The sequence below is a fragment of the Brienomyrus brachyistius genome, chromosome 14 (genome assembly GCF_023856365.1).
Source record: "Brienomyrus brachyistius isolate T26 chromosome 14, BBRACH_0.4, whole genome shotgun sequence".
In the NCBI taxonomy this organism is placed as follows: domain Eukaryota; kingdom Metazoa; phylum Chordata; class Actinopteri; order Osteoglossiformes; family Mormyridae; genus Brienomyrus; species Brienomyrus brachyistius.
Window position 1 is genome coordinate 1,365,108 of NC_064546.1, and position 22,418 is coordinate 1,387,525.

General features: G+C 47.3%; 3 protein-coding genes across 9 annotated transcripts; 2 read left to right on the forward strand and 1 right to left on the reverse strand.

Annotated features, from left to right (window-relative positions):
- Positions 1–385: 385 nt before the first annotated feature.
- angel1 (angel homolog 1 (Drosophila)) lies at positions 386–20,727 on the reverse strand. Of its 7 annotated transcripts, XR_007382288.1 has the most exons (11): positions 6,595–6,718; positions 5,318–6,001; positions 4,759–4,973; positions 4,571–4,640; positions 3,608–4,065; positions 3,153–3,291; positions 2,691–2,801; positions 2,555–2,588; positions 2,291–2,466; positions 1,048–1,280; positions 386–886 (listed from the first exon to the last, which is right to left on the reverse strand). XR_007382288.1 is itself a non-coding variant. In XM_048974581.1 (10 exons), exons 2-10 carry the CDS (start codon positions 5,949–5,951, stop codon positions 1,120–1,122), a joined length of 1,998 nt encoding a protein of 665 aa, XP_048830538.1. In that variant the 5' UTR covers positions 5,952–6,001; positions 20,588–20,727; the 3' UTR covers positions 386–1,119. The 7 variants fall into 7 exon arrangements, 6 of the variants coding, with proteins under 6 accessions (XP_048830538.1, XP_048830539.1, XP_048830536.1 ...); XM_048974581.1 differs by lacking the exon at positions 6,595–6,718 and adding an exon at positions 20,588–20,727 and having other exon boundaries at positions 386–1,280; XM_048974582.1 differs by lacking the exon at positions 6,595–6,718 and adding an exon at positions 20,579–20,660 and having other exon boundaries at positions 386–1,280.
- On the forward strand, positions 6,824–11,955 carry LOC125707444 (leucine-rich repeat-containing protein 74A). Its single transcript, XM_048974585.1, has 14 exons — positions 6,824–7,150; positions 7,257–7,390; positions 7,909–8,084; positions 8,172–8,279; positions 8,567–8,660; positions 8,763–8,812; positions 8,947–9,028; positions 9,145–9,230; positions 9,334–9,528; positions 9,792–9,887; positions 10,040–10,183; positions 10,298–10,402; positions 10,496–10,581; positions 10,950–11,955. The coding sequence occupies exons 2-14, from the start codon at positions 7,267–7,269 to the stop codon at positions 11,536–11,538; spliced, it is 1,935 nt and encodes a 644-aa protein (XP_048830542.1). The 5' UTR covers positions 6,824–7,150; positions 7,257–7,266; the 3' UTR covers positions 11,539–11,955.
- rps6kl1 (ribosomal protein S6 kinase-like 1) lies at positions 13,587–22,370 on the forward strand. The gene is made up of 11 exons (XM_048974584.1): positions 13,587–13,720; positions 15,029–15,303; positions 15,670–15,794; positions 16,212–16,304; positions 16,884–16,931; positions 17,484–17,616; positions 17,919–19,103; positions 19,440–19,529; positions 19,800–19,882; positions 20,211–20,306; positions 20,599–22,370. Exons 2-11 carry the CDS (start codon positions 15,168–15,170, stop codon positions 20,707–20,709), a joined length of 2,100 nt encoding a protein of 699 aa, XP_048830541.1. The 5' UTR covers positions 13,587–13,720; positions 15,029–15,167; the 3' UTR covers positions 20,710–22,370.
- The last annotated feature ends 48 nt before the right edge of the window (positions 22,371–22,418 follow it).

Consider the following 22,418-nt stretch of genomic DNA (forward strand, 5'->3'; position numbering starts at 1 on the left):
CTGTGTGCCCCTGGAGCACATGCCATGGGCTTAGCTTTGTGAAGGAGCTCCTCAGGAATGGAGCCAGCCCAGTTGGGGGGGGGGGCGAGTTAGGGGCAACAGGCAAGAAAATCACCGGATCTAAAGGCCTTTCCACAAAAGCACCACCTGCTGGATGATAGGAGAACCTTCGCTGCATCTCTTTCATGAAACCCTTACTGCATGCTGCTCACAGCAACCTTTAAAGCCGTTTGCTTACATGCGAGATTATCAGCCAAAGCCTGCACCGGGAGCAGAAACGCCTCTTATGCTTCAGTAAATAATGAGTCTTGGAGATGTGTGGGATTAAGTCATTTGAAACAGGGACATTGACAGGTGCAAATAAGGACCAGAATCTCACATGATCCGAGGTATCAGAGATGTTCATTTTTACAAAGGCGGTGACGGACATCCGGAGGCATTTTTGAAGTTTCAAGGTTCTTCTGAAGGTCAGTAATGGATTTGTACTTATGACTACACTTGTCTACTTGATGTTAAAGCTTTGTGCCAAATTCCACCCCCTGGTCCAGCCCAGCAAGTTTGCCCCAGCTCTTTCCCTCCCTACTGGGAGTGGGGAATACATGTTTTATGACAGGAACTGCAAAATGGTTACAAAGAAAGCATTTACACATTCTCATACCGTAAATGTAGATTATGATAATCCTGCAAAATGAAAATACAAAATACCCACACAGTGCTTTCATGTGATACCACAGTGGAAGGACACTGTGGCCTTTTGATACTGATCTGATTTGATTGGATTCCTACCTCTGTGCTGATCTAGCTTCTTGAAACTTCATCTTTTTTGGATAATGTTTCTGATGCAAATCTTTAAAAGGACCATCCGACGTCTGTTCCTTCACAAAACCTTTTATGAACAAAGCTTAACTGTGACAGACCATAGACTGCCTGACTTAACGCAATACGTTGTTCAGTACTTATTTTACAGGGGTACGTAAAGGGAGTCACCTACCATATGTAACAATGGAGAGGAACCAAGCAAAAAAAAAGACTAAAATATGTGCAAACCTTAATTAAACCAGAAGATGGCTCCCTTTCCTGACATGCCAACACCAAGATGGCCAGACATCGGGCACTCCATTACGCGTGGTCCAGTCCAAGCTGGAATTTGGCCAGTAGGCAAAGATGGTCTGACGAGAAGATCTCACTGGGCAGTCCTTTCATTGGCCACAGATCCTCCTGTGACAGGAGGGAGAGGCGTCCAATCAGCTTCAGGCCCCCTCCCTGGTGGGCCCCGCCCCCTGGAAAGTAACATTGCATTATAAAATTTAGCAGCTGAATATGAATATATCACTGCATGTCACAAAAATACAGGCAAATTAAAAACAAAAAAAACTAAGTAAACCCATTTAACCTTGTAAGGTGAAGGTGTATTTTGGTAAAAGTATTTTCACATAATAGTCACAAGCTACTTTATTTTTGAGGCAAACCTGACTCTGACATGAATGACTGTAATGGGATAGATGCACCATTAAAATCAACATTGCAATCAAGATAAACATGATAATTAGCCAAAGTACACTAATCAGCTGTGAGCTGGCAGGACTTCACTCTAAATATCCTTATTTGAGGAGATCTGAGGGGAGAGACATCACACCAGCATGAATGTTATAAGGTGAATTAAGCAACTCCATCTATCAGCTCCATTAAGGTGGCTGCATACTTCAAACATCCCTACAAAACAAAATCAAACACGTTGGCGAGAGCAAACACTCATAACGACGCCTTGTTTGTCTGTCACGCCAGACCCTTAGAGGGCACAGAATGTTTTCGATGCAGCAGACTCATATACAATGCACAAATAAATGCATGCTTTTTTTCTTGCAATTTCTACTCATGAATTGCAGGTCGTCTATAAACGAAAATCAAGATGACCTGTCACAAAAATGTGGATCACTTCACACAAGTTCAGCAAGCCTTCCTTCAAAGGCATTCGTGATTGTAAAGCCCTTTTGCCCTTAGTTCTGGAACATGGCAGGACACTGGTGACAGCCAATCATGGAAAGGGGGGTGTGATCAGAACAAATAAAAAAGTTCACCTCAGGGTTTGCACAAGGGGTGCAGCGACACGTGCTGGGATCACCACTCATACGACGTCGTATCGCTAAAACAACGTTCATTCCGTTGATTTTGTTTGAAGTACGTGGCCACCTTTATAGTTCTCAGCCAAATAAGATGCAATGCCGGCTATTAAGCGTGAAAAAGTGGATATTTCAGTCTGGGCACGGCCTACAATCTCCGCATCATTCACCTCGATATTTGGCATGGTGACGGGCATCAACGGGGGCATCGGAGTAGAAGATGTAGTCCACTGTGCCAGCGAAGTTTGAGTGCAGTGTGGTGACTTCAGGTCTGCCTGTGTCTTTCACGTGGGGGCTATAAACCGACCGCAGGTGCAGCCCATGGTGGAGAACGTTCCTAAACCTGCTTGGGGGGGGGGGGGGGGGGGTAACACCTAGTGTGAGTGCAGGAGAGTGTGTCACTCTGAAATCAAGAAGACGCTAACCCAACTGACCTTGGAACATTCCACGGCTTTTCCAGGGAGGGGTCTACAAAAAAAGACAGAACATGAGATGTGTTCTATCGCGTCTGGAAGCTACGATAAATTAATCACAATAACCATGATTAAAAAGCAAACTGCGCTTATTCACCTGGAGTAGCGTCTGTCACCCCCAGGATCACGTCTAGGTCGGGGGGGCGGACGAGGGAAGCCTCACAGAAACGAAACTGAAGCAGGAAACTGTGGCTGTACCGGATTCTCCCTGTGCAGGAAATGTGCAAGAATAGCTTGGCTAGTGTCATTAGAATAGGACAAAGCAGTCACAAGTTAGCACCGATGTCTCAGACAATGTAAAATGTACATGGAAAAACACACTGAAAAGTTATAAAAACTAATTCCCAGAGCATAACACATGATGGGAGTTTTCACAAGGGCATCAAATCCAACATAAAAGGGACTCCTGAAGGTCACATCACACAACATATAAACAGGAAGTTACTTATTAACGTTTTGGGACACAGCACTCACAGATGATGAGGTGGCTCAGCTGGGGCCTAGGGGGGGTTTCCCCCAGCGCCAGACCGGCACCTTGAAAGCCCACCCCCCTCCTGACCTGATGAGTCTGCCTCCGCCTGCCTCTTGCTGCCAGGTACATACTGACAGTTGTCGTTGATCCCCAGTTCGATCGGCCACAAGGGGGCGCACAGTATGTGGTGATGCATTTTGTAGGAAAAATCCTCCTGCCCTGATATCTAGAAAAATATAACAACAATAATATGTAATGATATATAAAATAATAACATTAAATGACATCCAAAGACCAGGCTTTGGAATATTCTCCTTCACCCATCCAGTAACGAAATAAAAAGTCTACATTTGCTTGATGCCCCATAGCAATCATACTGTAAACATACAACATGGCACTCAGTACTGGGGACAGCTACTCATTCAGCTGCGTATTACTTTATGCATGGTCAATATTCCAGGGTTTTCCGTTACAATTATTTGGAAACCTGTTAGTCCTGAATTATGCAGCATTAACATGGAAACCAGGAGGGTTTGGTGTACCATCCATGCCGGCAATCCATGGTAGTACAGCTGTCCCGTGGTAATGAGCTGGTACAGTGGCATGTTGGGGACGGCGTTAAAGTCGCCGCAGAGGATGATAGGACTGGGCGAACCACTGGACCTCCAAGGCTTCACCGCATGGTCGATCTCTGCCAGGAGCACAGCCAGCTGGGCCAGCTTTACGTCACCCCTCCTGGGGTTGAAAAGGAGGTGCGTACTGGCCACACAGATGGGAGTCCCCTGGGCCGCCGCCCCCGGGACCGCCGCCCCTGACCCCCGCGCGACCACCGGCTGGAGAAGCAACACCACAGCCACATTGTCCCGGTCCATCAGCGCCAGCTCAGGCCGGCGGAATTCCACCAGACGGGCCGACACCTGGCAGAAGCGGGACCTCTGGTAGCACACAGCACATCCGTCCGTCTTGGTACCAGTGCGACACTTATAAACACAGCTATAGCCTGGGGAACGAGAAAATGGTCAACCAAAGACGTTAGACGTTATCAAAGCTTTCTGGTAAATAACAATATATAACAGCGCCAAACTAAGTACAGGCTAACAAGTTCCTTAATCTGCTGAATGGCCACTAATCCTCTGGAAGTGCCCTGTGAACCCCACTAGTTACTGGCAAACTGCTGCCATTCCCCCCCCCCCCCCCCCCCGCAATATGGAAAAAAAAAACACTTCATCCACCTGGAATAGAAACTTTCCTACAGCTTATTTTGTTAGCCATAGCTAGAGTTGGGTAATTCAGGTCCAGAGAGTAAAAGTCCAGACCGGGATTTACTTTCAACCAACCAGTTGAGTACTCTGTGATTGTGACTCTTTATGCTCAACTGGTTGGTTGAAACAAAATCCCGGTCTGGATTTTTAATCTCTGGACAACTCAGGCCATAGCTTACGCTAGTATGCAGATTCCACTGGCTAAAGCTGTGCCCCAGCAGGCGATGGGGCCAACATGCTTACCCCGGTCTGTCAGTACGGGCAGGAGACCTTCAGCATAGTGGTTCTCCTGGACTTCTTGTAAGCACATGATCTATAAAACAAAAAATCAAGAAATAAATTAAGATATTTACAGAGTTACTGAACCCTGAGGTTTCTGTGGCTTGGGAGCCCGCATTTGCTTTCTCCTGGGTCACCCACATCCCACTCACATCTGGTTTCCACTTGTCAAACTCGAGCAGAATGTTCCGGAGTCGGAAATCCCAGGCCAGAACGCCCGGAGAACAGTGACTGTACAGCTCTAGGTTGGCTTCCAGCAGGTCCTGGGCCAGAATGTTGTAGGACATGACCGTGAACTCGAACGGGGCCTGGGGCCCCACCGTAGGCTCCTGGGGCTTGGAGACGTCCTCCCACACCCTCCAAGTCACTGCAAAGCACACTGGAGAATTTAGGGACTACAATACTGGGCAAGTTGGACAAGACTGTACATTCAAGAATATGAATTATCATGTAATACGTACTACCAACTCTAAAAGGAAGTTTACATTTGCTCAGTTATCTGACACTTTCATCCGAAGTGACTTACAGTAGAAGAAAGAGTTATAATTTATGTGTTCCCTAGAATTTGAACAGACAACCTTTGCATTGTTAGTGCAATGCTCTACCTGTTGACCGGTACACACAGCAAACATGACACTAACCACTTCCTACAGTAAAACTGACAGCATACTTAATGAAGGATCTTTGGTGGATGAGTCCTTCAGCGCTCACCTTCAAACGGCACCATCTCTTGGGCCAGGGGGTCATAGGTCATGACTGGGGCTTGACAGGGTGGGCAGTGTACGACTTGGCTCAGCCCAGGCCCTGAGGAGAAGTGCCAGCCCCCGCTTGCAGGCTGCTCACAGCCCGCCCAGGCCCAACTGCCGGTGTCAGAGAACAGAGAGCTGGACCCCCAAGGTGAGGGCATGCCAGCCACGGCCCCCCCATACTGGAGCCCACGGGAGTCTGACCCTCCTCCATCCCAGGCAGACTCCGTTCCCAGCTCCTCCACACCCATTAACCTCCCTTGCTGTAAACACCCATTTCCCCTCACCTCGGCCGGCTCCAAAGCTGGGCCTTCCTGCTTATCCTCCTTACTCCCCGACTCTGGACCACTTCCTTCAAGCAGGAGAACGGCTCCCTCTGGGGCCACTTCTCCTTGGGTTACCACCTCCTTTTCTACAGCCTGCACCCCACCACCCACCACAAGGACCACCCTTTCCTGCTGCTCCCTCTGGGCTGCCCCCCCTCCCACTCCACTCTTCTCCTGGTCACTGCCGCCAGTAGTCAGCTGCTGGCCCGCCTGCTCCTCGCTGGGCCTTGGCGTCACAGGTCCTTCGCTATCCCAGACACCCTTGCCATTCATGACGGAACAGCTGGCCTCCGCTCTCCAGGGACCATCCTTCTGTCTTCTATCTGTGGGAAGTAAACAAATGTGCTTCAGTTAAACACTATTCTCAGTCAGCTATTCCTTTTAACTCATGTCAGTTTAAACCATACACATATGCAAAATTTAGTTATACGATGACGTTCTGCAGTAACATTTAAATGTTCCGTTACATACGTCCCTTTATTTCCATTCTGACGGAAAACTGCTCCCTCAACGCACCGAAAGCTTAAGTCAAGATTTCAGGCTACGATCTTTCAAAAATTGCACAAATACGCAAATCTCATGTACCGAAAATAACAGACGAATACAGGTGACATGTGCTGGGTCTGAAAAGGCTTGCGCAGCACGCGCTCACCGGCGGGGGTATCGGGAGGGGGTTAACCAAACCGACCACGTGGTTATCGCTACTACGCTTTCCACAGCACCACCATCGCTTTGGGAAAAGTACAGGATACGTCAGGGGGTGGTGTTCACACGAGCAACCCTGCGCAACCGTCAGCCTGCAGCGAAACGTTTCACCCTTTGCGTCCTCGCCTCTTCCCCAGGAATGTACCGCATTTCCTCTGTGCGCCATTCTTGCACGAGAAAGCGCGTCTGTCATGCGTGCCGGACACGTTACCTGAAGCTGCGCGTGTAACACGAGCTAAAGGGAAAAGCAAGTAACACATGAGAGTCCCGATCATTCTCCAGCTGACGTGCGCGCTCCTTGCGTGCTCCCCGCGCGCTCCAAACTGTGCGCGTTTGCTCAGTGCGCTGTGCTAGAGCCCGACATCAAATCAAGACGTCAAAGTGATTAGCAGAGTAAAGGGAGTGAAACATAATTTACCGTAACTCCAGTGCTCACGCAGTTGCCATGGAGTCATTATCCCACGTACTAGAAATTGCTGCAATGCATTATAAATAATGAATCATAAATAGTCGATTTAATCGACCACTTTATTACGGTTGGATACTAAATTTAAACATTTAACAACGAAAAAATGTGCATTTCCACAAAAACAACCTTCCCTCGGGACACAGCCAATTCTAATACATACATGCCAGCACTCAATGCTTAGCGTTAAAATTTTATTGGACCCTTACTCATCTAGGTTCATCTTACAGTTTTAGCCGACTATAGATAAGGTTTCACATGTGATATGGTTACCAAGATAGCCAAGTCTCTACACTCAAAGGTAGAAACACACTAGTAGGCTAAACAAGCTATGTTAACTAGGAATTAAACAGAAGCTCGATCAAACGTAGACGTAAGTACTGTAACGTTCTCTAACATTTTTACAGATCGCACGTCATGAGTGCTGTATCCGACTGTAGGCTGTTCCTGGAAAAGCTCCGCCTGGAGGAAAGCGACTTCTCACGCCTGTCACGGCAATCAGCTGCTGGGGACGAGTGGGACACAGACCTCGACACTGACGGTAAACCGATTATGGGGACTAGCGTAGATATATAAGACTAGCGGGGGAATTTATATAATCTTCTATTCTATTGTAATATTCAATTATATTCCATCATGATACAAATAACCAGACAGGTTATTGGCATGAGTGCACTAAACTGTAGATTTCCATCAGTTTACTAGGGCTTCTTATAAAAGTCCATATAATCACTTAATTCAGATGAAAAATGTTCCGACTAAAACTGAAAACGTCAACGCATTGTACTGCATGTTATTTTCCACTGGTTTTGCTATTATTATTTAGATGTATAATCCCCAATGTGATCGTCCTGCTTAAAATATAGACCTACAGAAAATAAAATTTTAATTGGTATGTTTCTGAATCACATAAAATGTTAATGAGTAGAAGTATCAGTTTTGTAATTTTACGTTAGAAAGCGTTGGTTATTGAGTTAAGTAACGATGTTGGTAAGCATTTGTAAGGCAATATTTAGGTAAAGATTGGATTTAATAGTTTCTGTTTTCTCGTCTCCTAAGAGGACCAAGGGGACAAAGCTGACTTGTCGCCAGCTGAGATCTACAAACACGCCTGCCGGGTGGTTGGCGTTGTCCCCGTCAGTTACTACCTGCGAAATTTGAGCGACAGCACTCTTAACCTGAACCACCGCGGGTTGGGCCCCCTGGGGGTCAAGGCGCTAGCCATCGCCCTGGTGGTGAGTGCAGGGTGACTTCCAGGGGGGTCACGGCACGCAGCGTCTTGGGGACTTTACTAACCGCAGTGTAATCATCCCCCCACGCAGTCTGACGTGCGCGTCACAACGCTGGAGCTGAAGGACAATTACTTGCTGGCCGAAGGGACCAGATACATCGTAGAGATGCTTAAGGCAAATGTAACTATTCAGAATCTGGTAGGTAGGAAACGTAACTCCAACAGTGGAATCTGACAGCCATAATCAGTAAATCAATAAATAGACAGATGGCTTGATAGACATACGGAGGGCAGGCAAAAGTTGTGGTTAAACATTTGGCATACTGGTCATAAAGTTACTGGCTGAATAGCACCAATTAACTGTGAATTATTAAATACAAATTGCTCTGCCTTAAAGTGTCTGCTATCTCATATTTAGCCACTAGATGGAAACGAAGAGCAAGGCACAAGTTCTTCCCGAATAAAATCGCTTTCTGTTTATTACAGAACCTCTCAAATAATCATTTGCAGACTGCAGGTGCCGAGTGCATTACAAAATTTTTGGTGGACAACATCTCAATCCAGTCACTCAAACTCTCAGGTAACTGTGACAACCGAGTCCAGTCATCCCTCTTTGATAAAAACACACAGCTACATCAAGCTGTGTGACCACTTACAGTCACCGTTATTAATTGCCACCCAGGAAACGGATTCAAGGAAGATGATGCCAAATACTTTGCAGACACCTTTTCTGTAAGTCCAGAGTAAAATGTACTTTTTTGCCTTAGACAAATATTTTAAGGAGTCCAGCTCTGCACAGCAAGGTTGTTAAATGGAGCGATAACTTCAATGTCTGATAAAATTAGTATTGTTTCCTAATCTGTTAGACTAACTACAGAGTAAAGGAGCTGGACCTGAGTCACAATGACTTCTCTGGAAAAGGAGGGGAGCATCTAGGCCAGCTGCTGGGTAAGGTACCCATTCTGCGTCTTGGCTTGTGCACAGTAATATTTACCCAACACTGTAATTCAATAGGTAACTAATGGCCTGCTTTCTGACTCCTTCATATTTACAACCCCTCCCAGCAAGCAATGAGGGTCTGGAGACGCTCGACCTGAGCTGGAATCACCTGAGAATGAAAGGTGCTGTGGCTCTTTCTGCAGGACTCAAGGTAGAGAAGGCAGCCACCTTCAAAACAGGATCTCCATTCCTGCACTTACTTGCACTAAAAAAAAAACAGTAATATTGAAATTCCCTGACTTCCACCAAACCAGGGCAACATCACTCTGAAACACCTGGACCTTTCCTGGAATGGCTTTGGGAATGAGGGGGCCCTTGCCTTGGGGGAAGCCCTCAAATACAACAACACCTTGGTGCTCCTGAACCTGAGCCACAACCGGATCACCAACGAGGGAGCAGAAATGTTATGCAAGGGCTTGGAGGCCAACGACACACTGCACACGCTCCGGGTGGGGGTTCTGGAGGCACTGCTAAGACAACTGGATGTCAGTCAGACAGTTCAGTCGTGTAGAGCAGTTTTTCCCAATGCAGTCTACAAGAACCTCAAGACAGTCCACATATTTGATTGGGACCTGGGAGGGAGCAAAAACGTGGACTGTCTGGGGGTCCCCAAGGAACAGGTTGGGTAACACTGATGTAGAGGAAGAGCTCTCAACACTATCAGTGGCTCAGGCAACAAGGGTCAATTGTGTATATGTGTGTGTGTGTGCAGCTGGCCTATAACACTCTGACAGTGGAAGGAGCACTGGCACTCCTAAACACAGTGAAGAACAGCCACAGATCTGCCCTAGAGGAAATCAACATCTCAGTGAGTTACCTACCTCTCAACCTAGCAAACTAGAAAGATCAAAACAGTCAGGAAAGTCATGACGTGTTCATCGCATTAAAATGCAACTGCTGCATTGGGGCCATGCTGCACGCATGTCACTAACATACGGAGTGCTGTGTGTCCCTCTGAAGAACGTGCTGGTGAACGAGAACTTCGTGCAGCTGTTGGAGGTGACGCGCCAGGAGCATCCTGGCCTGGAGGTGCATTATGGAGGAGTAGGTGGATTCATGGCCAAGAAACCCAACAAACGCCCAGACCCCATGAAAGTCATCCAGGTACAACTATGAATCTAGTTCAAAACACAGTCTATTAACTTCACAGGTGACAAAGGTAAAAGATAATTCCTTTTGGGAAAATCGGTTACCACCTGACCTAACTTTCACTTACAGGACTACCTTGATGAGCGCAAATTGCGCCTCTGGGACTTTTTTCGGAACATCGACAAAGATGGGACAATGCGTGTCTCTGTCTCAGACTTCAGGAGAGCAGTGCAGGTCTGGGACAACCCCGGAGTGTTGCTACAAATAGGAGGTGGTGACTAGGAGGGTACACTCTGAATCCTCTCCAATGCTGTGTGTCCGTTGCAGCAATCCACCATACCACTAGACCGATACCAGATTGAGGAGCTCATACAGAAGCTGGATAAGGACAGAACAGGATTAGTGGACTACAGGTCAGGCTTTTTCAGACCTTTCTGTCTGCCCAAACCACACTGCCCAGATCAAAATGCAAGCAAACAAGAGCAAGAACTTTCTTAAAGTCATTTCTTAGTTTTCAGTATTCTTACGTTTCAAAGGTTGTCCTTAAAATATGTGAGAATAATGAATTTACTGTAGGGTAAGGTGCTTAGCAACTGATGCTGATTTCTTACAGTGACATGTCTAACTACAGTCAGGATAAGTCAGGGGAAGACTGGCGATGATGTTTGAACACCATTCCTCTAGTTATGTGCAGGAAACAGTTGCTCATTGTACATGTAATAAGCTGGTTCAGCTGCATGATCATGCCTCACTTTGCTCTCACGATGCTTTGCTTATGCAGAGGCCTGGCAGACACCAGGAAGAAGATGATGCGGGATCACCGGCGACAACTGCGTAAGGTGGAGTCACGGCAGAAGAAGGAAAAGCAGAAGAGCGAACGCATCTTGAAGACCTTCCAGAGTGCCGTGGAGGCAGTGACACCCCGCAGTTCCGTGGTCATGTCCCCAGATGGCGCCAAAGAGGACTCGAGTGGCCCACAGCAGTTCTTGGCCACGCCTCTCAGTTCCTGGCACCATGTGGTCATGTCCAACAGTGCAAACTACTCCGTGACCAACATGAGCAACGAACACATTCACCTGCCCTACATTGGGGGTCTTGCCACTTCCTGCCCACCCAGCTCACCATCAACATATTCCTACTCTCGTCCCAACCTGCAGACCCCCTCATTGAAGCTCCATTTACACCAGGTCACAGACTTGTGCGCCAGTCCTGATGTTATGACCCTTAAGCTGAGCCCCACAACCGATCAGCTAACCAGGTCCAGGCCAGCCCTCAGCCTAAAACAGTCAGGCCCAAATGTCAAGACAACAAAGACGAAGAAAAAGAAATCAAAGAAACATGTGGGCAATGCAGTTCGCAGGGTCAACTAAACCCTGAGCCCAGAGCATTGTTCATCTCACTTGTATGAAGTGTTTCTCTGGGCAGGCATCATGGATGTGTGTGCGTTTCTTCCTGGTCATAAAGGCCTGTTGTGCACAGAGAATAATTTGGATGGATTCCTCTGACTGGCAGAAGATGAAAGCTTGCTATATACAGCTGGCATAATGATTTGAACTCGATGTATTGCAGCATAATTGACTCAGAAGTCGGAGCAGAAAATGCAACAAATCAGAACTCAGCTCAGGCCCTAGAGGACAGAAGACTGTCATTTTCTGACTAAATCAAATATTCATAAAACCTACTCTCATTCCCAGGGACTTTTATTGTCTAGTTAGAATAGTACAAACAAGCCTAACAAGGGGACCCTTACATTTTTTTTTCATTGCACATTCTAATATATGTGTATGTGTGTGTATATTATATTATATAAATAAAAAAAAAAAACATTTTTTGAATACACTATCCTTGCATTTTGAGAGTTATTCTGTAGCATAACCTTACCCACACCTGAGTAAATGTAACATGCACTTTATAGAAAAGTTTGGTGACCCTGTGGGGTCAGGGTTTCGTGGTCATACTACATGCAGGAACTCAATAACATAAGCATAAACTAAGCAAGTAAGACAAGGTGTGAGAGCACCTTGGTAACAGCTTTAGGGAATATTGTCAGTTATACACACACACACACACAGACCCAAATGTAACTTTATTGCCACCCTTCCATTGGAGTGTCGCTCCCTATATCTATGTAAATCTTTAAAGGGAAGCTCACAAACAACTGTAAAGGAACTTCAGGAAAGATTACATGTGATGGCTTTGGGAAGGAACATAATCTTCTCTAAGACAAGAACCTGAAACAAAGGCATCCATTAGAGACCTTGTCAGAAAGTGAAATCTGGGGCCACTTCAGTATCTGCACCCCTGTGCAGCCGCTGGGACACGGGAGTTGGAGGAACAGGGAGGTGGGGGAGGCAGGCCAATGTGCCTGTGAGGCCATCATGTCCAACAACCCCTACCCAGACAGAGAGCTCTTTCCGGTGCAGGACACCATGCCGATCAACCACAAACGGGACCTGGAAGCTAGCAAGGGTGTTCCTCCATCAAGGCAGCAGTGGGCAACATCTTTCTGGTGTTTGGGGCCATTTACAGCATCTCCTCTGTCAACCTGTGCACCAAAGGACTGATACTTCTGCAGTCCCTTTGAGAAGTCTGAGGACAGCTACCTGGACTACAGCCCCACAGATCCGAACCTCCACATGCACAAAAACAAAGGCTACCATGTCTGACAGTGTGAAGTTTAATAACGATAAGTTATTTCAAGGAATTCTCACTGTTATACTGTCACTGATGTTGAACGTTGACGACTGTGAAAAGCTTGGGGGTTTCCACTTTCCTTGAAAAGACTTAAGACTGATAATCCTCCTGGTAATTTATAAATGAAATTAACGACAAACATTGCCACCTACTTGAAGTGCTGCTTCAGTTGTAATAATAAAAAAAAAAAGTACCATGTTTTCTGAAATGTCCTCAGCATGTGACACGGTGCTTGGGTGGAGTCAGGTTTCAGTCCCATCAAGCTGACAGCTTGTACTCTGTGCTAATGGCCCCCCGCCACATACCACTCCCTCCTAACACAGTGTCAGCCTACAGCCCTCCCTAAGAGGTCGGATGGGCTAGGCTGCTCCCATGTGTCCGGCCCTTTGTTTGTCAGTGAGGGGGTGGCTCCAGCTGGCACGAAGGAACAAACCCAGCACTGATGACTGACACTCCTTACACTGAACCCCACGAATGCTACAGACATCATCATCCAGTGAAATGAAGAGTCAGGTTGCACCCCCTTTTAACAAAAATCCCCTTTAATCTGACAAAAGCTGGTGCTGTCATTTACAGTAGTCAAAAATATGATTAAAATCATACATCAGGGATAGGTTCTTGAAACGTAAGTTTGTACCAAATTATAAACAGTCGCGCTGTCTCTTTAAGAACTGTAAAAGGGAGGAACAGAAGCACAGGGTCTGTGACTAATCGTTAGGGTAGGTGACATCATCTACAGCCAATAAGCTGCAGTGCTGAGCCTGTCCTTATTTCTGAGAGGATCGGTGCTGAGGCAGGCTGCAGAGATACAGGCTGACGCTGAAGCGATGAGGCCAGGACATGCGGGACTCAGATAAGGTATGACAGATGCATGATTTGGTGTGACCTCCCATATCCTTTTTTGCTGCGCGTGCAGATAGATGCAGAAGGGGGGGGTGGGGAGGCCGTGTTATCGGTTAGGGCTGCCGAGATCTCACAGGATGCGGGCGAGTTTCTACGCAAATGCTTTCGAGCATCCGGATACGCGTTCCTTCACACTGTCCCTTCTCCCAAACAAACGTGGCGTGATAAGGCATCACACTTCATCCTCTCTACGTCACGCCGTAGGCCCGCAGTGCTGCCCGGGATGTCTCTGACTCAGCTCCAGGAGAGAGGCTGCTGGCGGTGAATGTTATTTTGATTAAAGGAGGGTGTGGGTGAGAGAACAGGATGGGGACTGCGCAAAGGTCACAGGCACTGTCTCTCAGGGGGATCAGGCTGCTCGATGGGCTCAGTCATTGTTGGATCAGTAGCACACAAAACTTCAAGCCTGGGGTGCATTCACCCAGTCCAGGAAACACCTCCGTAATTAAAAGCTTACACAGACACACTGATCATTTACGGGGAAAGATGTTTACATAAAGATACGCAGGACCCACTGACCCAAAGAACGCACGTAACCTCACCCGAGTCTGCTGGATTTCCGTTACCGGAAGGGCTGGAGAATGATGTCTCTCAGGGGAACCCTGACTCCCCTTCAAATTACAGGAAAGTGGCAGGTTAATGGACTGAAAGTGGAAAATCATCCTGCTGAGAGAGAGCGCCTTCCACACCCTGAGGGGGGGCTCATCTGGTTTTTAACGCAGGCTGCAGTGATGTATGCCATCGACTCACAGAGATTTCAGTAATCTGGATTGCTTAGACGTTCAATAGATGGTCCACAAAATCACATACAAAAGCTAATTATTTCAGCAGAACACAGAGTTCACATTACAAATAAAACCTGTGACTGCAGAGTGTGAAAGTGTGTGCCAGCGTGTTGCCCAGTCAAGGCAAAATTATCCATCCACTCTTTATGGTTGAACTGTAGGTTCAGTCACATGACATCATCCCTTAGCCTTCCACAATGACACAGGGACCGCTTCCTGGCTTACGTAGCAACACGGTGGGCAGGAATCTGAACAAACATATTCGGCTTCATCATCCCTTACCTCCCAGAATTTGATAAGCTGGGGGAATGAATAACCTCTTGTGCCTTTGTATGTTCTGTCTGGTCTTTCCCCATTTCCCATTTTTATACATTGGACTCTGCCTGGGTTCACAGTACAACCTGTCATGTGCCTGTGCATGACAGCCACCTTCATCATTTTTAACTCTGTGTGTGATCATTTGTTTTGTGACTGGCAGGCTGGCCAGGGTTTCTCTGCAGAACGACTCTGCAGAACGACTCTCTGGGGACATGTGGGTCTGCCTGAGGCACAGGTGACGCACGTCCGTCACCTGCCCGGTTTCATCCGGAACAGCACAAGTCTGGGCCGAGCCAGTCATGGCTAAGAGGGACTACTTGGTGGATGCGGCTAAGCAGATCCGCATGGCGCTGGACCGGGAGGTCAGCGAGGACTACGAGGCTGCCTTCAACTACTACAAGAATGGGGTGGATCTATTACTGAGTGGAGTGCAAGGTACTACGCCACAGGGGACCACCACCCATCTCCATGGCAACACTTGCTTTTGCAAGATCCACAGCAGAATATGACCAGTACAAGCTAAACACGGGAAAATGCTTGCAAGAATCAGGTTTAAATAAGAAACTGGCAATGACAAGGTAACTACTATTAAAAGAGGAAATAGAACCTACAGAGGGTTGTAGACGTCTACTTCTGTGGTTCTGGATTTCATCTGCACATCCTGACAGGAAGCACCGTGTTTTGTGGTCTGGCATAGATGCTAAACACAGTGTTTAAGAATCAGGTGCTAGCTGACTGATATGGGTTTGAGGGGATGAATTTTGTGTGGTTGGCTATCTGTCCATGTTTTGCTGTCTACAGTGGACCCTAACAAGGAACGGCGGGAGGCAGTGAAGCGGAAGACCACTCAATACCTGAAGAGAGCGGAAGAGATCTTTAACTCACACCTTCAGGGCAGCTTGGGAAATGGGACGTCCCTGTCTGGGGTAGGGGGTCGCCAAAGGGCAGTTAAGTTTTTACAATTGTCTCAGTATTGAGCTATGAGGGTCATTTCATATGATGTAGGCAGAGGAGGGCCTTATCCTCAATTTAGATTCACCAGAAACCGATGTACACACATCCTGTATTAAATCAATGTAGCAAGCACATTCGCCCCATGTGGTGCACATGGCAGCTTCTGACGTGTACAGGCAATGGTCAGAAAGAACTACGTGACAGGATTCTGGTTGGACCTGATTCACAGACTCGTCACTCCTTCCCCTAGCAGCGAGGCAAAGGACGAGCAGGCTGAGTCTCTTCATCGGGGGAAATTAGATTATTCCCAGGCAGCTCTGGGTGGGCGAAGGGAAGCGAGCGCTAGTTCAGTGCTCAGTCAGTACTCAGGCTCCGTCCCCATCTGGCAGGGCTACAGCAGCCTAAGATTTCGGCCAATCAGAAACCTCAGCACACCAGTGGAGGACTTGAAAATGTGCAAAGTCATCGGGGTGATCGACAAGGTAAGCGTGCTTATGCTGGTCTATTTATAGGAGTCAATGTCCAGTTAAATTAGCTATATGCTGATCAAAACAGCCTTGGGTCATGTGCGAGAGCATTCCACACTTCTGCTTTTTAAGACTGCACAACATCCGTTTATCCAGTGCTCATCCACTCCAACTGCCATGCTCTCTGAATCAGCGCCGAACTAGGGGCGGCAGAGGCTTGCTCCGTCAACCTGCTCAAGCAATGCGATCAGGGCCGATTATTGGCATTTGTGAAAATCTAAGCGGATTCACCTGCCAGTAGAACGAAAAAAACCGAAAGGGGGAAGTTACTAAGTGATCCCAGGTCTGACCTGTTCTGACAACACTGCAGCCAGCGCACACAGGCGTGTCATGTGATATTCTGCTACCTTTAAATCTAAACTGGTGTTTGAGTGCTGCCATAGGAAAAATACCGCACGTGTCTTTGGCTTAATCATCTCCCGAACACACCCTCCCCTGGTCTGGCCACTCCATGATGACTTGCTACGCCAGGCCATAAACAAACCAAGCTGACTTTCAGCCATCTTAACACCCTCCTCTGCTTTTCTGCCCTAGGTCCTGACTGTCCAAAACCTGACCACCAAGGAGGTGTTTGTGGTTAAAGTAAGCACAGAAACCCTGGCTTCGTTCCTGCTAAAGGCGTTAGGGCAGGGGACCTGATCCATGGAGAGCCGGTGTGGGTGCGGGTTTTTGGGGTGGCCTCTCAATCAGCCAATAACAGTGGATTCCAAGGACTGGAGTCGAGAATCGCTGCTTTATTATTCGCTGACAGAGGTCATCCCAAAAACCCGCACCCACAAGGGCTCTCCATGGATCAGGTTCCCTACCCCTGCGTTAGGGCATCATACAATCAGACGGCAGCAGGAGTAATGTTCCCCAGCAGATGGGGAGGGCGACGCCACAATGCTGTCTGGAGCCCTGCTGGCCATCCAGCTTTCCTCATTGATCTGGATAAAAGCTGCCTGCTTTTCAGCACAGGGTGGACATATGCATTACGGATGTGAGATTGGTATTGGACAGAATAACAACAACTGCATGGCAGTGGTAAATTTAAGGGCACATAACAGGTTTATCTGTATTTTATGTAAACATGCACTACTCTGTAATTCTTAGGAGGAAAATCACAGGCGTTGCTATTATTCTCCATCTCTGCAGAGCCTGCCTAAATCAAGCTGGGAGAGTCGGGAACAGCCTACCATCATCCCCCAGGGCGTGCCCTTCATGGCGAAGCTGCTCCGTTACTACGTCAGCGAGGACGTCGTCTATCTGCACCTGGGGCATGTCCAAGGTGAGTAAATCCTCAGTAAATCAGTAAATCCTGTTTGGCATCATAATGCAGGGGGAGAAGCGAGAGCTGGCAGTAGCCATTTTTGGCCAGAAAGTGCCTGAGGACATATGAATGTTTTGGGGGGGGGTTTATTTAATTTGGAAACCCATGTTTGGTTCACTATCATGAATCACGGACGACACAAATGTCTATGTTGGTAGAATGAGGATATGAAGATTTTTAATGCATTTAAAGCAAAAGCCCTTTAATAAAAAAAAACATGTCTTTTTAACCCTAAACATTTGTTCGTCTACATGGAGCAGGGGGGAGGCTTTTCTCTAAGCTGCACAAGTCCAGGAAGGACAAGATGAAGGAACATTCTGAGGGCTGCAGCTCCAGCCACTACAAGATCCGGATGAAGACCAGCTACACCACCCCTGCTCTCAATCTAGAGCAACACGACGAAAAGTCTAAGAGGCAGGCCCAGGCGGAGGAGGACTCTGGAGATAGCCCAGATGCTGTATCCCCCTCCACTTGGGAGGAGGTCCGGCAGCAACTGGAGGATGGCCGGACGCACCCCTACTGTGAGGAAACTGGCTGCCTGCATAGCGCCAGAGCCAGCCCACCCAAAAGGAGCTGGGTATCTGGGTCACTGGGGTGGGACGACAGGTTCCATGGTACCACTGGCACTTTTTCAAGCACTCAGGAAAACCTGGTCATCCCACCGCATTGCTGCCCTGGCAAAGGAACTACTGAGGCCTTCAAGGGGATGTGGGAGCTTTCAAAGACAGACGCGGAGGAATCCAGCATTGTGCAGGAAGCTGCAAATGGCACTCAAGACCCAGATAAAATACGCTTGGTGATCGAAGACAGTCCAGAACCAGTAGGAGGCAGCAGAATATCTCATGAAGCCCAGCCTTCCATGAATGACCAGGTGTTACAGGTAGACAAAGACAGTCAGGGCATTATTATGGATCTGCAGTATAGAAAGACAGGACATGCAAAAGGTCAGGTGCCCTGGAGATTGTGGACAGGTGGAGAAGGGGTAACAGGATCCATAGGGGCAGCTGAACCCACTGGGTGGGCAAGCGCCGCTCCAGCAGTTGAACAAACAGAAACGTCCTCAGGAAACCCCCCCTCCTACCACCTCTCTCCATGGTTTTCCACGCATGCAGGTGACCCAAAGGATGGGAACCAAGCCAGAGACAGAAGGGAGTACATGGATGAAGGATGGGAACTGCTAAATCCAACAGCTGCTGCCATTCACGGCACTTCGGGACCAGAAGGACCTGGAACAGACCAGCCCATCGAGGTGGACGGGTGGTGTCTCCTTCCCCGGGTCCCAGCACCACGACCCAAAGAGAACAGTATACAAGGCTACTGGGGCCTGCCTGAGGGGCAGGTGCGGCTATGGGGCGCCCAGATCCTGTTGGCCTTGGAGAGTTTACACCAGCAGGGAATCTTGTGCAGGGACCTGAACCCGAGGAACATCCTGCTGGACAGCAGTGGTCAGTCATGAGCATGACAGCCCCTGTCATTAGGTTCCAACACAAAGGTTCTAATTATGGGGTATCCTAAAGAAAAAGGTTTTGATAGAATGTAACACAAGGTGTAGATGAAAACATTCATTAATTTCACCTCTGCCTTAGTGGTCACATAAGACTGGGTTCCGTTTTCCCATGCACTCCGTCGTAGACATTGCTGTATGTTTTGTCTTGCATGTTTCCCCTAGTACTACTAAAAAAGGCAGTTCTCTTTGTTTCTGTTCCTCCTAGCATGAGAAAAATCTTATCCAGTGATTCCATCTTGGGTGCACAACTGAAAGCACGTGTTTTTCTGAGCAGGAAACATATGTCTGACGTACTTTGGTCAATGGAGTGAGGTCCAACTGGAAACCAGCGTCACAGCCATGCAGCGCATGTATTGCGCCCCAGGTAACATCACACTCTCGTAGACTACATGTTCGGTCACAGTAAAACCACCCTAGACCAGTCAGGAGTCGAATGTGAAAAACAGAACTAAATGACACCTGTGAGGAGGGCGTGGTCAATAATGTCTGGAAATAACTGACCTTATCATCTTAGGTTTTTCCATTAAATAGCAAGCAGGGTGATGTGCTCGTACATATCTCAGCTTCCTCTGGCAGAAAAACAGGTCTCCTAATTCTAAACTGCATCCCTTGTTCTCGCCATTTTGGTTGGCAGAAATTGGAGGCGTGGCAGACATCACAGAGGCATGCGACTGGTGGAGTCTAGGGGTACTGCTTTACGAACTCCTGACCGGAATGGTGAATCAAAAAAAAGTTTTTACAACTTTTTCATGACACTTTTATGACTGGTTAACTGCGGAAAACAGTGACAAACTTCAAAGATCACTATAACAGTATACTGTCTACCGAAACTAAATTGGATTTCAACCTAATAATCAGCAAAAAATCATTTTTTCGTGAGACCATTAAATCAATGTAGCAAATACTGACTGCACTATTTGGAGAGATCACACTTATTCCGTTTATTTTATATTGATCTGGTTGTCTCAGCCAAGATCCCTTTACTCTATCTGATTTTGATTACTCCATGCCATGCACCCTAACGGCGTCCCTCCCCCTCCCCCAGGCCCTGTATCAGAGCCACCCGGCCGGCGTGCTCCCGCACACCCAGCTCCTCATACCAGATCATCTCAGCACGGCGGCCGCCTCCCTGCTCACAGAGGTGAACCGGGCTGCCTACAATTTCTTGGTGTCATCAAATTAAACGGCTTAAAGCAATTTTTGGAGATGGGAGATAACAGTCGTTTTTATTTTGTTTCTCTCTTTAAATATCATTAACGTATTCCGCAAAAATATCTGGCGCAAAACCAGATTAATGGGAACCCTCATTGATACCGATGCCAGCTCTCCTCGTATATCCAAAGGCAGCGGGAAAGAAGTGAAGCGGTTGGTTAGGCGGTCATGCCAGTGACTTGGTGCTGCTGTGTAACTTACTCGACTTACTTTTTTTCTAGCTGCTGCAGTTTGACGCTGGTTACCGCTTGGGCTCGGGCGGCGGCGGCGTAACGGACATCAAATCACACCCGTTCTTCGGCACGGTGCCGTGGCAAGCGCTCACCAGCTAGCACCGCAGTCCACTAGACCCGCCCGCTCTCATTCGGCAGTAGGCCGCACGAGCTCTTAGAGTCCCAGCTGGTGCACTGCCGCCATCTGCTGGTGGAAGGACCGAAGCGCCGCCATCTACAGGGATAAGAACCGAACTTGGTTGGCGGAAGACTTAATGGAAGACCTGAGCATCTGTAGTGATTTAGAAGCCAACAACAAATCCAACCCCCCTGAAACAGATATGTTATCAGGTTCAGAAGCAAGAGATGTAAGAATGATAGCTACTGAAAAGTACTCAATGGTAGCAAAATATGTAAAGAACCATTGTGAATTTACAGCACTGTGATGGGTGAAACTGTGTGCAGGTCTTGCATAATCAGCAAGACCCAAAACCTTTAACCTAACAACCCTACCCCCAACAAATCTCAGCAGAAATCTTTCACGCAAGCTCTTATGTAGAATAACCATACAGCTCAATGGCCATACAACATTGGTTTTAATGAAGAACAACCCACCCAACCAAGTCTTTGACTGAATTGATGGGGGAAATTTCCTTAGTCCAGCAGCAACAGTACATGGAAAGGATGATAGTCCTCATGAAAGACATTTTTTTAAAAAAAGGTCATGATACAATATTATAACAAAAATAAATAAGCCCTGAAATGTAGGCTTATACATAGAAAAAAATCCACGGTTTAACCAGAATATATAGGAAATGACACAGTGCAGCACAGAAACCTGAGAGAGTTATCTCACAACATCAAGGAGGAACTTTTCAATCCCAAATAATGGTCTGGGGGTTAGTGAAGACGTGTTCAAAAGTGAGAACTTCCCGAGTAATGTCATGTGCCCCTCCTTCCTCAGGCCACAGGCTGATCCACTTCCTGCTAATCTGGTCACAAAGTAACCTGCTTCTCCTAGTGTGTGGTGTCTCCTACACACGCACAGCACGGGTTAGCCTTGGCATACGTGACACAGCACCTTAAGCAAAGTAACTGCTACACACATGGAGGGATTTCCCCAGAAATGTCATTGCGATCACACACACAATACTGGCTGGCGTTTCTGTATTTCCAGTTGTGACTTTAGTGGTAATAGGTGGGGCACCTTGGGCATTTGGAGCTGCTCTCATGCTTCAGATAGGAACTTCTCAAGGTGAACTACAGTGCGGCTGTGGAACTCTCCATGAGATACACGTTATAGGGTTTCAGTTCCTCACAAAGACCAGAATTTTCAGATTTTACTTAAGCTTGCTTGAGCTGAAAGGTGGAACACGGTGAGATGAGCCATTTTTAATGCTGACATACTGCTCAGAAAGTGCTTATTTATTCATTTCACTAAATATTTGGTCATTTCAACTTGAGCTGGGAAAAATGGACTGCACCTTTTATAACTTTTATTCCGCATGCCATAAAGTGTGTCTTGGGTGCTATCTACAAGAGAACTGCATTTCCTGTCCCTTAAAAATTTTTACTACTTATATCAAAAATTACAATTTTTAAGCTTGAATAAAAGTTCCTTCAAGTACATTTGTTTCTGCTAAAGATCTCAGTTCGTTGTTTAACTGCTGGTCAAAGGTAAACAGTTTAAGAGTTTCACAAAAATGCTTCCCCACCTTCAGTGACTAAAATATCAGGTACATACCAGACTTGCATGTAATCTTATTTCAGACGCTGAGTACTTTACTGACCCTCTATGATCCAAGACAGCAGTCTTTGATTTCCAGTGA

Excerpts from the sequence above, each read along its gene's own strand:
- rps6kl1 (XM_048974584.1), top strand. The coding sequence starts at position 15,168 with ATGGCTAAGAGGGACTACTTGGTGGATGCGGCTAAGCAGATCCGCATG. Across the intron at positions 17,617-17,918 it reads GCACCTGGGGCATGTCCAAG|GGGGGAGGCTTTTCTCTAAG; the intron begins GTGAGTAAATCC and ends TACATGGAGCAG. Across the intron at positions 20,307-20,598 it reads CCGCCTCCCTGCTCACAGAG|CTGCTGCAGTTTGACGCTGG; the intron begins GTGAACCGGGCT and ends CTTTTTTTCTAG.
- LOC125707444 (XM_048974585.1), top strand. The coding sequence starts at position 7,267 with ATGAGTGCTGTATCCGACTGTAGGCTGTTCCTGGAAAAGCTCCGCCTG. Across the intron at positions 8,085-8,171 it reads CGCTAGCCATCGCCCTGGTG|TCTGACGTGCGCGTCACAAC; the intron begins GTGAGTGCAGGG and ends CCCCCCACGCAG. Across the intron at positions 9,529-9,791 it reads ACACACTGCACACGCTCCGG|CTGGCCTATAACACTCTGAC; the intron begins GTGGGGGTTCTG and ends GTGTGTGTGCAG.
- angel1 (XM_048974578.1), bottom strand. The coding sequence starts at position 6,658 with ATGATCGGGACTCTCATGTGTTACTTGCTTTTCCCTTTAGCTCGTGTT. Across the intron at positions 4,974-5,317 it reads AGAGATGGTGCCGTTTGAAG|TGACTTGGAGGGTGTGGGAG; the intron begins GTGAGCGCTGAA and ends TGTGCTTTGCAG. Across the intron at positions 4,066-4,570 it reads GCCCGTACTGACAGACCGGG|GCTATAGCTGTGTTTATAAG; the intron begins GTAAGCATGTTG and ends CTCGTTCCCCAG.